This window comes from Bufo bufo, chromosome 4 (genome assembly GCF_905171765.1).
Source record: "Bufo bufo chromosome 4, aBufBuf1.1, whole genome shotgun sequence".
NCBI classification, from domain to species: domain Eukaryota; kingdom Metazoa; phylum Chordata; class Amphibia; order Anura; family Bufonidae; genus Bufo; species Bufo bufo.
Window position 1 is genome coordinate 230,207,177 of NC_053392.1, and position 14,244 is coordinate 230,221,420.

The window sequence follows — 14,244 nt, forward strand, 5'->3', positions numbered from 1 at the left end:
GACATTTTGAATATTGAGTAGCTAAATTTTAAAGTGATTAATACAGATTTTAAGTTTGGCTCTAACATATTTTTTTTCATAATATATTTTTACAGATTATAATGTTTAACTAATAATTTTATTTTACTTTAGCAATGTAAATTGACTTCCTGTAGTGTTACAATATACAGTATCATTACATCTTGATGTGGTACTTACGACAGAAAGTTTCATTTCTCCAGGGATATATTGAGATTCCATGAGATTGACAAGCTTGTGCATAGGACTGAAGACTCTCACAAAGGGTACCAGGATCCAGATTCAGTTCACACAAGTCATATGCGCAGTTATTAAAATACACCAGAGGATCCACCACTCCATGGCAATTTTTGAATGGACCGTTCTTGTCAGTGATTATTCCACAGAAGCTGTTACTGGCAATGGTGTTCTTCTCATCGTCAGTGCAGTTTGGTTGAATTTCCGATCCAGTTGTACATCTTGTAGAATTATTATTTAATGGAAAAAAAATATTTTAGCAATGAATAAAGTCCACCATGAAAAGTAGCAGTATTACCACTGACTCTCAGCACATTGCTTGTTTCAACAGAGAGGATCATTAGAATAAAACAAATACAAATATGGTAAATACATACACATATATAGAATAACACAACAAATCCCAGCAATTATTCCTGTAATCTCCTCCTCTCCTTTAATCCTTCCCTTGCATTGCTATTAAAGCTTAGAATATATAAATATTTTTTATATATGTGTCCTAGAAAACCACACATTTCCTTCTTCTTTTACTACTCCTCACATTGCTGTGTCTGTCCGTGAGATCACTGACTGCAGCAGGAGCATCCCTCATTGCTCTGCCTAAAAATGGCATAACAAATAATAAATGATGATAGCAAAGTCCTGTTCTGCTACTGTCACCAATCTAAAAATGTAAAAGATCAGGGGGAATTCCCAACAAGACTGTTTCAGGAATATCAGGAAAATCTTGCAGACTGACAAACAGTGTTGGCATCTTTATCTCCTCTTTAATTTCTAGATTTAGTTTTTCTTGAAATAGGACTTTGTGGCTGTTATAGCGATTACATTAACGTATAGATAGATATGGTGTGACCCCTATTACTTTCACCAACAAGCAGATCGAAGGAGCCAGGAATCACTGCAGCCATAAAATCAGAACTTTCCTTGTCCTGCAGCTGTGATTGTTATTCCAACTCACTCCCATTCAAGGGACGAGGACTTAACTATCCTTGAATTGTAGTATCTGACACATGTGAATGGCCAATAGTGGCCTTATGTTGGTCATTGATGAGATGTTTTGGTAGGATATTGCCTGTATACTTATCGGTGGGGTACTGTGGATGACACCCCCACTAATTACACATTAATGATGCATTCTAAAGATAGGATACCAATATTATATCCGCAAAACTCTTTTCTTTAGTATCATCTATTCTCTATCATCTATTGAACATTTTCTGCGGTCTCAAACTTAGTTTATTCTCTTCATAACTGGATTCAGTAATATGGTTCCTTCTTATTTTTATTTTTTTTACTATTTAGAAAACCTTAAAAAATGAGGTTTCTAAAAGGTGAAGCATAATAGAAAAACAAAGCAGAATACAAACCCAGCTCTGGGTCATTAGCTATGAGCTAAAGATCCACCTTAAAATTTTATTTACATGCTGTGTTTAGATCTACTGTGCTCTGTCACTATATGTCTGTGTTTAATTGTCTGATGCATTTTTTTGTTCCATATATTGTCATTGCTGGTCTAGTGGTAGTGGACCGTGATACTTTTGCCGTGCATGCTTGTTGCTGGTGGCAACGTGGTGTTTAGCATTATTTTACACTTCGCCTTTAAGGATGGTGTTCCTTCCCATTTTGGTTTGTTTAGGGTTAAAGGAGTGTGCAAGGTGGAGCTGGGTGTGGCCTCATGGCTTTTCTTATACTGGAGTTGTGAGATTGAGGTTAGTTGTATGTCTGCCTTTGTATGAGTAGAAGCTTTGCTCCTCTCTGGATGTGTCACCTGTCCATGAGGGCCTCCTTGTGGAACATCAAGGTCTTTGGCAATGTCATCTCGATGTTTCCCCGTGTCCCCATGTCCAACAAACCTCCAGCTCACAACTCCAGTATAAGAAGAGCCATGAGGCCACACCCAGCTCCACCTTGCACACTCCTTTAACCCTAAACAAACCAAAATGAGAAGGAACACCAGCCTTAAAGGGGAAGTGTAAAATCATGCTAAACACCATGTTGCCACCAGCAACAAGCATGCATGGCAAAAGTGTCACGGTCCACTACCACCAGACCATGACACAGCCGTGACATATATTAATTCCTTGATTCTACATATATTATGTTACAGTATAACAAAATAAAACATAATATGGAAAAAATATTGTGCTAATGCAAGTAAATTACAGTTATTGATGCAGATGTGGTTACCTGGTGTCATTGTCCACTTGCCAACTGTTACCAAGGCTGTTGGAGTCGAGCTCTAGTTCTCCATCTGGGTTTAGGAAGTCATCAGTCTTATTCCCGTTGAAATTACCACAGAGTCCACACACTTTATTTGCATATTCATGTGGAATAGTCACTACCACTCTATGGTTGCCATCAAATCTCACAATTAGGCCAAATGCTGTTGTGACCAGAACATCATGTCCACTCAGGAATATATTAATACCTGGTACTAGAGTTTCTGGTAAGGTCACAATGTTTCCGTTCACCTGTAAGTCAAAAGAAGAATACAAAATAAAAAGTTTTGTCTGCGGTCATTTATTCTAAGATTAGAAAACCAGGCACTGAATTTTATACTCTTATACCATACTTGTTAACCATTTAAAGACTAGACCCCTTCCTCTGTTAATGCCCAGGCATAGTCCTGCTTCATTTTTTAGCACCGGAATGTATTTTAAAGTTTTGTGTCATTTTTTATAAAAAAAAAACTTATGCCAAATTTATCCTAGTATTTTGTATTTATCTCTTTTCAGGTTACTTTCATACTTGCATTGATAATTCCGGTACTGAGATCTGGCAGAGGATCTAAATACCAGAATTAAATGGATCGGTTTTGATTTTGCACTTCAAGATGCATCCGTTCTGTTAGGATGTGGTTGTGTGAAATCAAAACGGAAAAAAACTGATCCATCACTAAATACATTGAAAGTCAATAAGTGGCAGATAGTTTTTTTAGGCTCCTCAAAAAATGGATCCGTCACCATTGACTTACGTTGTTTTAAGTGACAGATCTGTTTTTATGACCGAACACAAAACCGCAGCTTGCAGCAGTTTTGTGTACGGCCACAAGATGGAATGCTGACGGAACAGAAGACATCAGCAGGATCTCAATACCAGAAAACAACGCAAGTGTGAAAGTAGACTCAAATAAACACAAAATCTGTTACTGTCAGTTTAATAAAAGACATATATAGTTTTGGGTCTTTGACGGCTGGTCTACAGCTGTAGTCTGTACTACTGGTAGCATTCTTTATTTTTTATTTTATTTTTTTGTAGTTATTTACTGTTTTATTGTTTATTTTTAAACACATTGGGGGGTAATTTATCAAAACCAATTTAAAGTAAAACTGGCTAGTTGCCCAGAGCATTCAATCAGATTTCACCATTCCAGAATTCCTTCGAAAAATTAAAGGTAGAATCTGGTTGGTTGCTGTGGGCAACTAATCCAGTTTTCCTTTACACCAGTTTTAATAAATATTCACCAATATGTCATAAAGACCCTTCTGGGTTATATTTTAATTGCCATATTTTATTTTATTTTTTATTTCACCTGTAACTGGAACTTATATTCAGTAGACTACAAGTATAACTTTAAATTAGAATCATACCTTGACTACCCTGTCCTTCTCCAGTGTGATCCTGTATCCATGCACATCCACGTTCACATACTTGACATAGGACACTCTACTGTTTCCTCCTCTGTGCTCATTAGCTGCTTCCACATTGAAGATAGCTAGATTTCCATTATGTTCACAGAGCTTGGAAAGAGTGTAGGTGCAGGTTCCCATAAAGTGGTGAACCTGGTTATCAAAGGTGTAATAATGAGGATCTCCATTGACCTCACATGAACCTATGAATACAATGATAGATTACAGCAATTCTCTTGTTAAACTACATTATTGCTGCTTATTTTAATAGGTGGATATATTTCTCTACATCTATACACAAATAACTAATTTAAAGGGGTTGTTTCACTTCAGCAAATTACATTTATCATGTAGAGAAAGTTAATACAATGCTCTTACTAATGTTCTGTTATTATCCATATTGCATCCTTTGCTGGCTGGATTCATTTTTCCATCACATTATACACTGCTCATTTCCGGGGGTTATGGCCACCCTGTAATCCAGCAGCGCTGGTCGTGCTTGCACACTATAGAAAACCAGCCACCACTGCTGGATTACAGGGTGCTTGTAACCCTTGAGGGTGAGCAGTGTATAATGTGATTATAAAATGAATCAAGCCAGCAAAATTGAAATTCACAATACATTAGTAAGTGCTCTGTATTAACTTTATCTACATGATGAATGCCATTTGTTGAAGTGAGACAACCCCTGTAAAGGAAAGAGGGACATTGTTAATGTACATAAATTAATAATAAAAAAAAGAAGCCCATTACATTTTTAGGCTATATAGGCATTCTAAAATGTGGCTATATGAGTGCAATAGCAAGCCCAGCCATTATGCAATGTATGACATTGTGCTTGGTAAGCAGCTCGCTACCTTCTCAAACAGCTGATCAGCGGGATCCCGGATGTCAGACCCCCACTCATTAGATGCTGATGTATGAAAACCCTTTTAACTAAATGAATGCCCAGTAAAAAAATATCTTTTTATTTAATTTGTCACATGTTTTTTACTGTACCTGGTTGACCTAAGGGTGCACTGGAAACTGGAGGAGTAGTTGTTGTGGTGGGAGTGGCAGTAGTAGTTTTGCTGGTAGTAGCAGTTGTGGAGGTGGTTGCTGTCCCTGTTTAGAATAAGATAAAATGCATAGTAAAATAAAGTAAAAACAAAAGAAAGATTTGATGATATTACCCCATGTTTACTTTATATTGATTTTCTTCACATTTATTTACTCAGAAGTTTCATTGTTTTATCATTGTTTATACACAGTTCACATTAAATCCTTAAAGGGGTTGTCCGGGATCAAGATTAAAAAAAACAAAAAAAAACTGTTAAATCACTATTAATAGCAGATTGAAGGTCCCCCGGATGTTTTTAGGTATTTTTACACTTCCGCAGGGCTCCTACAGTCCAACACTGATTGTTTGCCTCTATGTTTATGTGTGCGGTAACTTCCTGCCTACTGCTTTCTGGGTCCCAGCACAGAGCAGCATCGCATTGTTTCAAGTGTGTGTCTGCTCTTCCATGCAGCTGCCCCACTAATTCATATGCCGCCTTCTGCCCCAACTATTCCTCCCCCTTAGTCATGCCCCTAAATGCCTCCTGGCTCAGCCCCTCCATCCTTGCTAAGAATACGCCCTGCCCGGTGATGTCACCGGACCAGAGGGGCGGGGCTTAGCTTAATGTGTTGCCACCTAGTTTCCGCCCCTCAGTGCGCTCTGCATAATCACTGAGGCTGACACTGATGTCACCGGGCTCCCTGCGAAGTGGAAGCAGAGGCTTCGCTCTGCAGAAAGGTACCTGGTACCTATGAATCTTTGAAAAGCAGCACTTCCGGCAGAGAATTTATGAAAAGAAAATGGGGCATCAGAAAAGTCGGGCAAAGGTAGCACAGGAATGTATGCAATATTTATGTGCTTGGTGTTCACTTACAGCAATGTCCCCAATCCCGGACAACCCCTTTAATACAAAATTATTTTACTTGTTTAACCTGTATAGACAGAGGAAAATAGATATTTTGGAAAAAATAAACCTTAATTCTATATTTACCTGTACAATATCCTGGCACAAGAGAGATGTCATCAATGGCCACATCACTGCGGAAGTCTTCCCCTCTAAAACCTTCAATAAAGATCTATAGACACAATGTATTATTACTGGTGGAAACAATTTTAAGACAAAAGGTATGATAATCTCATTTCATATATCTGTCTATTTATTCTCCCAGAAGCTTATAAGGCTAGTCGACTGGAAGATCATTAGCAGAGCTGGGATTAGAGCTAAGCGAACTTTTGAAAAAATTGATTCGGCAGCTTCACCGTAGTTCCTCTAGAAATTTGATTTGTTACAAATTAATTCATCACAAATCACTATAAATCAGATATACCCAGGCCACTTGGCCTTAGGGTACAGCCATACGGAGCAGCCGTGCTAAAGTAAAGAACTGCGCGGCTAATTAGCCCGCAGCTGCCTTTCATTTAATAATAAAGACCACACTGTATAGTCAGTCTTCATTGTTAATGGTCAGGTGGCACCTTTGTTGCACCTTTAAACAGGAACTGTTGCTGGTATTAGTTTTGCTGGTTAGGTGGGGGCACAATATGCTGGCATACCCACTGTTTCAACCCCAGCACTCTCCTGGCCTACAGATGGGAGCCCTTCTCCTGCCATCTGCTTTTCCTTGTTTTCCACATCATATAATATTGATTAGAGAATGTCATCAGGAACATCCAGCTCCTCCTTTCTCTGCATCTTGCTGACCTTTTAGGAAGTAAGGCCAGCAAAAGATGAGGATGGTCATCATTAAGACCTGGCCCCCCTAAAGGGTGCAGACTGGATGGTATAATAGAAGCTTCCATCTTATTTGTATTGAATTCTTCTATTAATCATTTTCAGCAACACGGTCCCTAGTGCATGAGCACTTGCCAAGTCTGTCCCTATGCTTAGCTCACAGGACAATGGCTGTGACCACACGAGAAGAGGGTTTTATAGGGCTGTGACATCACTGCGGATAGGCTGGCTGCCCTGCATTATTGATGACCCTACGTTACCAAGCTTGTCTCCTCTACATTAAGTTTCACTTTGTAACACATGCAGTCATGATGTTAGGAAAACTACATTCATTGACACAAAGCGCAAGGAAATTCGGATTTGTTGCGAATTGACGTTTTCCAAAACTTCAGACCAAATCCGCTTTGATGTTTTGCTTCCCTCAACACTATTTGGGATTTAAAATAATGTTTAACTCTCTAAAGAATCTCTTTTCGTTAATAACATTTTAGTTACCTTGCGGATTTCAATGCCTGGTAAGAAAATTTCTTCTAAACGCCACACATTTCCAGCATTGCCCATCATGTCAAACATGACTTCTAAGCCATCTTCTGTTAAAACAGACACTCGCAATTGCATAAAGTCTGCAACTCCATACATATGGTACCAGAAGCGCAAACAGTTCTTTCCAGTGACACAATTTTCAGGACTCTCCAACCTTGCTATATTTCCATGATATGAGTTACGTCCATCAATGTACAGATAGTATCCACCTGGAAAATGCATAAATATTCACTCATCTGCTATTGAGTTGATACACATTATATGTAAATTTATCTCTCTTACAAAAGATCTTCTCATTGCTAAGATATACAAGATTTGGGGACTCTGGACACGTTATTGTGGCTTTATAATTCGTTTACACGTGAAGAAGAGATGTTCAGATAACTTGAAGCTCATTGTACCTAGGAGGGTTGTAGCTCATTTTTAATAACTGTATTTTATTGTATATTTTCCTAGGGGGTTTGCAATTTCCATTTACACAGACAAAATAGTTTATTGTATTTAAAAACAAAAGAGAACAGTGTCTACTTACCTCCAGTTGTGTGGTCAAAACTTGGTCCAGTAAAAGCAGATGGAGTTGCACCACTCCAGCGTATCCAGTCCATATCATCATTCACTGCCTGCTTCCAGTTACATAGATTAACGTCAAAAGAACAATCCAGATCACAGATGTCTGCAGTGAAAGATAGAATATCCCTCAGATACTGATCTAATCTTTTACAGTTCTCTAAATAAACATTTCAGTTGAGGCGCACTGATTGCCTGTTGCTGCACCTATGATACATCACTGGGCTATGATAAATCTCCCCCAAAGAGACCTAAATAGTCATTGTTTTTATTTTATAATTTATGAAGCAGCTTTAAAGTCACTTGACATGTACAGTCCAGGAGCCCCTATAAGCAAACATATTGGTGCATCAAGAGATGTATCAAAACAGTGATGTATCAAGTTTGTGTGTTCATTTTCTGGCATACAAATCTATCGCAACTTTTGAAAAGTGGTTTGATATTGCGTGAGGGTGGGTATATTAATTTGTTTCATGCCAGATTGATCATTATTAGTGATGAGAGGCAGGGGTCGTATTCGAATTCGCGATATTTTGCGAATATTTCGTAGAATATTCGTAGAATATTTGCAAATTTGAGTATCCATTAGGAGTAGTGTTGATTGCGAATTTTCGTAATGTGAATTTTTGTAATGAGAATTTTCGTTATGCAAATTTTCGTAATGAGAATCAATAAGATCGTGAAAAATCAGATCCGATGGTATATTCTAACCCCCAGGAATTCCCATGGTGACGGGGACGGTTGTCGGGCAGAAGTATGCCAAAGTGGAACAACTGTACAGATTTAACAAAAAAGACAAATATTCTAAAAAACAAATATATTCTTTTTTTAGAATATTTGTAATATTCTAAAGCAAGAATATATATCAATATAGCGAATATTCGAGAAAAAAAAAACGAATGTAGAACAATCTAGCTAATATAGTGCTATAATCTTTTTTTTTATAGTTGTAATTTTTTTCCAATCTGAACTTCAGATGAGAAAAAAATTACAACTATTAGACAAAGAAGATTATAGCACTATATTAGCAAAATTGCTCTATATTAGTTTTTTTTTTCGAATATTCGCTATAATGCTATATATTCGTTTTTTAGAATATTCCTAATATTCTAAAACAAGAATATATAGCAATATAGTGAATATTCGAGATTTTTTTTTTATCAGTACACATGATCCCTCCCTGCTTCAAGCTTGTGGGCCAATGAGAAGGCTGCAATATCCTTGACTTTAGGAGTAGTGCTGATGGCGAATTTTCATAATGCAAATTTTCGTAATGAGAATTTTAGTAATGCAAATTTTTGTAATATTATAATTTGCTATATTGCTATATATTCTTGTTTTAGAATATTAAAAATATTCAAAAAAACTAATATATAGCAATATAGCGAATATTCGAAGAAAAAAAACGAATATAGAGCAATTTAGCTAATATAGTGCTATAATCTTCTTTGTCTAATAGTTGTAATTTTTTTCTCATCTGACGTTCAAATTGGAAAAAAAATACAACTATAGTTAATTATTATTTTTTTTTATATTCGCTATATTGCTATATATTCTTGTTTTAGAATATTACGAATTTTCTAAAAAACAAATATATTAGTTTTTTTGAATATTCGTCTTTTTTTATTATCTGTACAGTTGTTCCACTTTGGCATACTCCTCCCCACAAGCATCCCCGTCACCATGGGAACACCTGGGGGTTAGAATATACCATCGGATCTGAGTTTTCACGATCTCATTGATTCTCATTACAAAAATTTGCATTACAAAAATTCTCATTACGAAATCCGCATTACGAAAATACGCAATCAACACTACTCCTAAAGTCAAAGATATTGCAGCCTTCTCATTGGCCCACAAGCTAGAAGCAGGGAAGGATCATGTGTACTGATTAAAAAAAAATCTCAAATATTCAAAACTACTATATTCTAAATATTCACGAATTCTCGAAGTGCCGATATTCGCAATAAAAATTGCAATTCGAATATTCGTGATCAACACTAATCATTATGACATTTAAAACTCCCTCCAGTGGGGGGATGGTGTGGGAAAAATAGAGTTGCATTTCTAGACAAAAGAGTAAGAATAAAAATTCACCAAATTTAACAAACATGATGTGACTTTTGAGAAATCTGATGCCCCTTTTGTTAGCTCAAAGTCAAAGCAAATCTAACTTCAAAAAGTGACGATAAATTCCCCCCTTAAAGTATAGCTCTTTCTTACTTATAAGATGTAGGTTTTCTTAAACAGAACACGTTTTCAAGAAATAAGGCCATGAGTTTTTTTTTTTATTCTCACCTATGACTTGATATTAGAGCTTTAGTTAATTTGCTCTCTATGAAGTGCAGTAGAACGAGGCTAAGTGATAAAGTTACCTGGTGTTGGTGGGAGTTTGGTTGTGGTTGTTGTGGTCGTAGTAGTTGTGGTGGTGGCCTTGGGAGCACAGGTCTTCACTCCATTCTGGACCTGACAAACCTCATTAGGGGGACATGTCTGATCTACACATTTCACAAGATTGTTTCCTTCACATGTGCAGAGACTTACACATTCCCCTTTCCAGAACACTTCATTTTTCTGCAGAATTTGAAAATACAATTATCATGAAACACTACAGTCACTCGAAGGATATGTTCAAATGAAAAATTATGAATGAACTACTTACTGTACGTATTTTATATTTCCTGTGCATTGACTATTTCACGACCTATGTAAATACCTGAATAGTAATAATACTGACCTGGTAGTACTTGTCATCATAAAAGCATCCGCAGTCGTTGACAGAAACACAAGTGCTTCCACTGAGAACAAAGCCACTATCACATTCACAACCATCAGTACATGGCTTATTGCAGTTATCTGGTGCCTTCTGATCTAAGCAGGTGGCTGGACAAGCACTGCCACATCCATTATAGTGACTGTTTGCAGGACATTGGAGTGCTGAGAAAAAAATTAAGATAAAATTATGTCATTATAACAAAATGTTATACCTATGTATGTCTATGTTTCTACCTTTATAAACGTATACACAGTAACAAGGTATGGTTGTTCATATACACAAAACAAATGCTGCAGATTTACTAATCCTGTTGGCTGATCCTGCTAGGTGATAGATTTTTGTTGAGCATGATAATACATTTTTGACTAACTTTACCCAACTTTGCGGTTGCTTATACTTGTATGGCACAATTTTGGCACATGTTGTCATACTGTAAGCTATACTCATTTCTAGCTACCGTCCTCCCTTCATTGAGAGAGCTATAGTGGATTATTCATTTTGTTGCATTTGCATGATAAATAGGTCTGTTCAAAAACCATAATTTCTGATGCATTTCACGCTATATTTTTCTCACAATCACATTAGTAAATTTGGGCCAGTGGATAACAGTGTTTTCATATTAGAATTACATTTTGTAATATGAAGGAATACATACGACAAAAAGAAGAATTTCGCCAAGCAATGACAACTCCAGCTCTTTGACAGGCATCAGCATAGGCCTCTATTGCTTTACACAAAGTCTCATCTCCGAGTGCACAGAGATCAAACACACAGCTGTCGACGAAGCGTTCAGGATTGATTACTGAGTGGCAAGCCTTGAATGGTCCATTCTTATTTGTTAACAGGCCACAGAAAGCATCACTTCCATAAAGTTCCTCATTCTCTGGTGGACATGGTGGTGGTGGTGTAGGGGGAACTGGGTTACACAATGGATCATCATCATCTTCCACCTGCCAGCTATTTCCCAACTGATTAGAGTTTTGTGCCAACTGTCCATTGGGCATCAAGAAGTCATCACGTGGATTATTATTTAAGTTACCACACATTCCACAGGTCAGATTATAATAAGTAGTTGGTACTTTCACATCAAGGGTATGATCAGTGTCATAGGAAACTGTGAGGTGGAAATCAGTCTCCAAAATAATGTATCTACCACTTCTTGTTACCACTAGGGATTCATTCACTAAGCTTATTGGCAGATTTGTCCAGATTCCATTTACCTGAAAAAACAGAAACACGTGGTTTTTGCTAGAACAAAACCAATTTACATTAACACTGTCAAGACTGTTCTGATTTGTTCATTTTACTTACCAAAACTCTACTGGGCTCATTTTTCTCCATTGTTATTTTATAGCCATAAACTTCTACCATAACGCTCCGAATCCACGACACAGTTGGATTTCCACGGTGTTCGTTCTTCCCTTCAATATTGAAATACGGAAGAGAAGTAGAGTTGCTGCAAAGCTTTGAGATGGTATAGGTACATATTCCCATGAAGTGGTGAGTTTGCTTATCAAAGGTGTTATAATGAGGATCTCCATAAATGACACAGTTACCAAATGAAAGATCTTGACAGCCAGGTTTTCCATTTTCTATACCACAATATTTTCCATCTGGACATGATGCTGGTTCACAGATTAAACTACCTCCTGCTGAGGGACATCTGCATTTCTTTGTACATGTGTCATCTGTCCAGAAATCTGAGCCTACAGGGTGATGTTTTCCATCTTCCCAGCAACCGCACTGGCTTCTTGGAACACACATTTTGCTATAAAGGACATAGCCTGGATCACAAGCACAACCCTCTGAACACGGAAGAGAACATGTGGATGGAGATGATGGATTGACACAAGTAGCTGGACAGGCAATGTCACAGAGTTCATAGTGGCTGTTTGGTGGACACTTCAGTGCTGCAAAGGAAAAACATAATTAGGGAAAGAAAGAGCTAGTAACACTGGGCAAACAGGTGAAAATGTAGATGATGTAGTTGTCTCATCTACAAATAATAGTAGAATCAAAGTATCAATAGCAGAATCAAAGCTAAACCTGATCCATCAAGCTGAAGGTTAGTCATGTACTATGTGCTCATCTCACTCTGCAACAAGGTGCTTTTCTCATATCGATACCACCTTGAAATTTTGAATCTTGAGTAGCTAAATTTTAAGTAATGGATAAAGATTTTATGTTTGGCTCTAACATATTTTATTTGATAATATATGTTTACAGATTATAATGTTTAACTAACAATTTTATTTTACTTTAGCAATGTAAATTGACTTCCTGTAGTGTTACAATATACAGTATCATTACATCTTGATGTGGTACTTACGACAGAAAGTTTCATTTCTCCAGGGATATATTGAGATTCCATGAGATTGACAAGCTTGTGCATAGGACTGAAGACTCTCACAAAGGGTACCAGGATCCAGATTCAGTTCACACAAGTCATATGCGCAGTTATTAAAATACACCAGAGGATCCACCACTCCATGGCAATTTTTGAATGGACCGTTCTTGTCAGTGATTATTCCACAGAAGCTGTTACTTGATATGGTGGTCTTCTCATCATCTGTGCAGTTTGGCTGAATTTCTGGTCCGGTTGTACATCTTATAGAAATATTATTAAATTAGGAATTTATTTTAGTGATCAATAAAGTCTGCTACAAAAAGTAGTAGTACATTTAAAGTAATACCGAATACAGGAAATTCAGACATGTATCTCAAAACACCCCCGCAATTCTTCCCTTAATCTCCATAAGTTTATGGGAGCAGAGCTGTAGTAATCCAGTGCAGCCATTGCACTTTCAATGGAGCTGTCCTTCTGGCTCAGTTAAAAGTATGGTTTCGAGCACCAGAGGCTGCACAGCAGATCTTTGGAGCTGCCAGGTGATGGACTCCATCATTCTGATATTGATGACAAATCCTGAGAATAGGTCATCAATATCTGAAACCGTGACAACCCTTTTAAATATTTTTTTTTTTATCTGATATTTTTACCTGGTGTCATTCTCCACTTGCCAACTGTTACCAAGGCTGTTGGAGTCGGGCTCTAGTTCTCCATCTGGGTTTAGGAAGTCATCAGTCTTATTCCCGTTGAAATTACCACACAGTCCACACACTTTGTTTGCATATTCATGTGGAATAGTCACTACCACTCTATGGTTTCCATCAAATCTCACATTCAGGCCAAATATTGTTGTGACCAGAACATCATGTCCACTCAGGAATATATTAATACCTGGTACTAGAGTTCTTGGTAAGGTCACAATGTTTCCATTCACCTGTAAGTCGAAAAAAATATATAAAAGTAAAGTTTCTGTCTGAGGCCATTTATTCTAAGCTTGGAAAACCAAGCACTGAATGCTCTTATACTATATTTGGTAGTCAGTTCAAGGTTAGGCCCCTGTCTCTGTTAATGCCAGGCATAAGCAGGGTTTTTTGCAGTACATGAGGGTTTTTAAATAATATTTGTAACTTTTTTCTGGTACATTATTTTGCCATTTGTTATCCCTGTATTTTTATTGTTTAGGTAAAGCGAGGTGGGAATTATAAGAAGAAAAAAATAGTGAATTTTTTTCAGTGGCACAAACTGCCACTACAGTGAAGTTGGCTTTGCCTTTCTGTCATGGTAATCACTATGTGATGTATAGATTTAGGTTGTCATGAGTGGTGTTGTAGGTAGAGTTTGTGCCAGTGGTGGCTT

At 37.3% G+C, this 14,244-nt stretch overlaps 1 protein-coding gene across 1 annotated transcript in view; it reads right to left on the reverse strand.

The window, feature by feature from the left end:
- LOC120999132 (IgGFc-binding protein-like) overlaps positions 1-14,244 on the reverse strand; it is a 59,811-nt gene that overhangs the window by 35,143 nt on the left and 10,424 nt on the right. The window contains exons 11-23 of the mRNA XM_040430006.1: positions 13,539-13,822; positions 12,871-13,148; positions 11,859-12,451; positions 11,197-11,761; positions 10,503-10,702; positions 10,141-10,339; positions 7,731-7,871; positions 7,151-7,407; positions 5,915-5,999; positions 4,884-4,988; positions 3,846-4,087; positions 2,443-2,726; positions 199-476 (exon numbers count right to left, since the gene is read on the reverse strand). Coding sequence (XP_040285940.1) covers positions 199-476; positions 2,443-2,726; positions 3,846-4,087; positions 4,884-4,988; positions 5,915-5,999; positions 7,151-7,407; positions 7,731-7,871; positions 10,141-10,339; positions 10,503-10,702; positions 11,197-11,761; positions 11,859-12,451; positions 12,871-13,148; positions 13,539-13,822 — 3,511 coding nt within the window. The remainder of the gene's footprint in view (positions 1-198; positions 477-2,442; positions 2,727-3,845; positions 4,088-4,883; positions 4,989-5,914; positions 6,000-7,150; positions 7,408-7,730; positions 7,872-10,140; positions 10,340-10,502; positions 10,703-11,196; positions 11,762-11,858; positions 12,452-12,870; positions 13,149-13,538; positions 13,823-14,244) is intronic.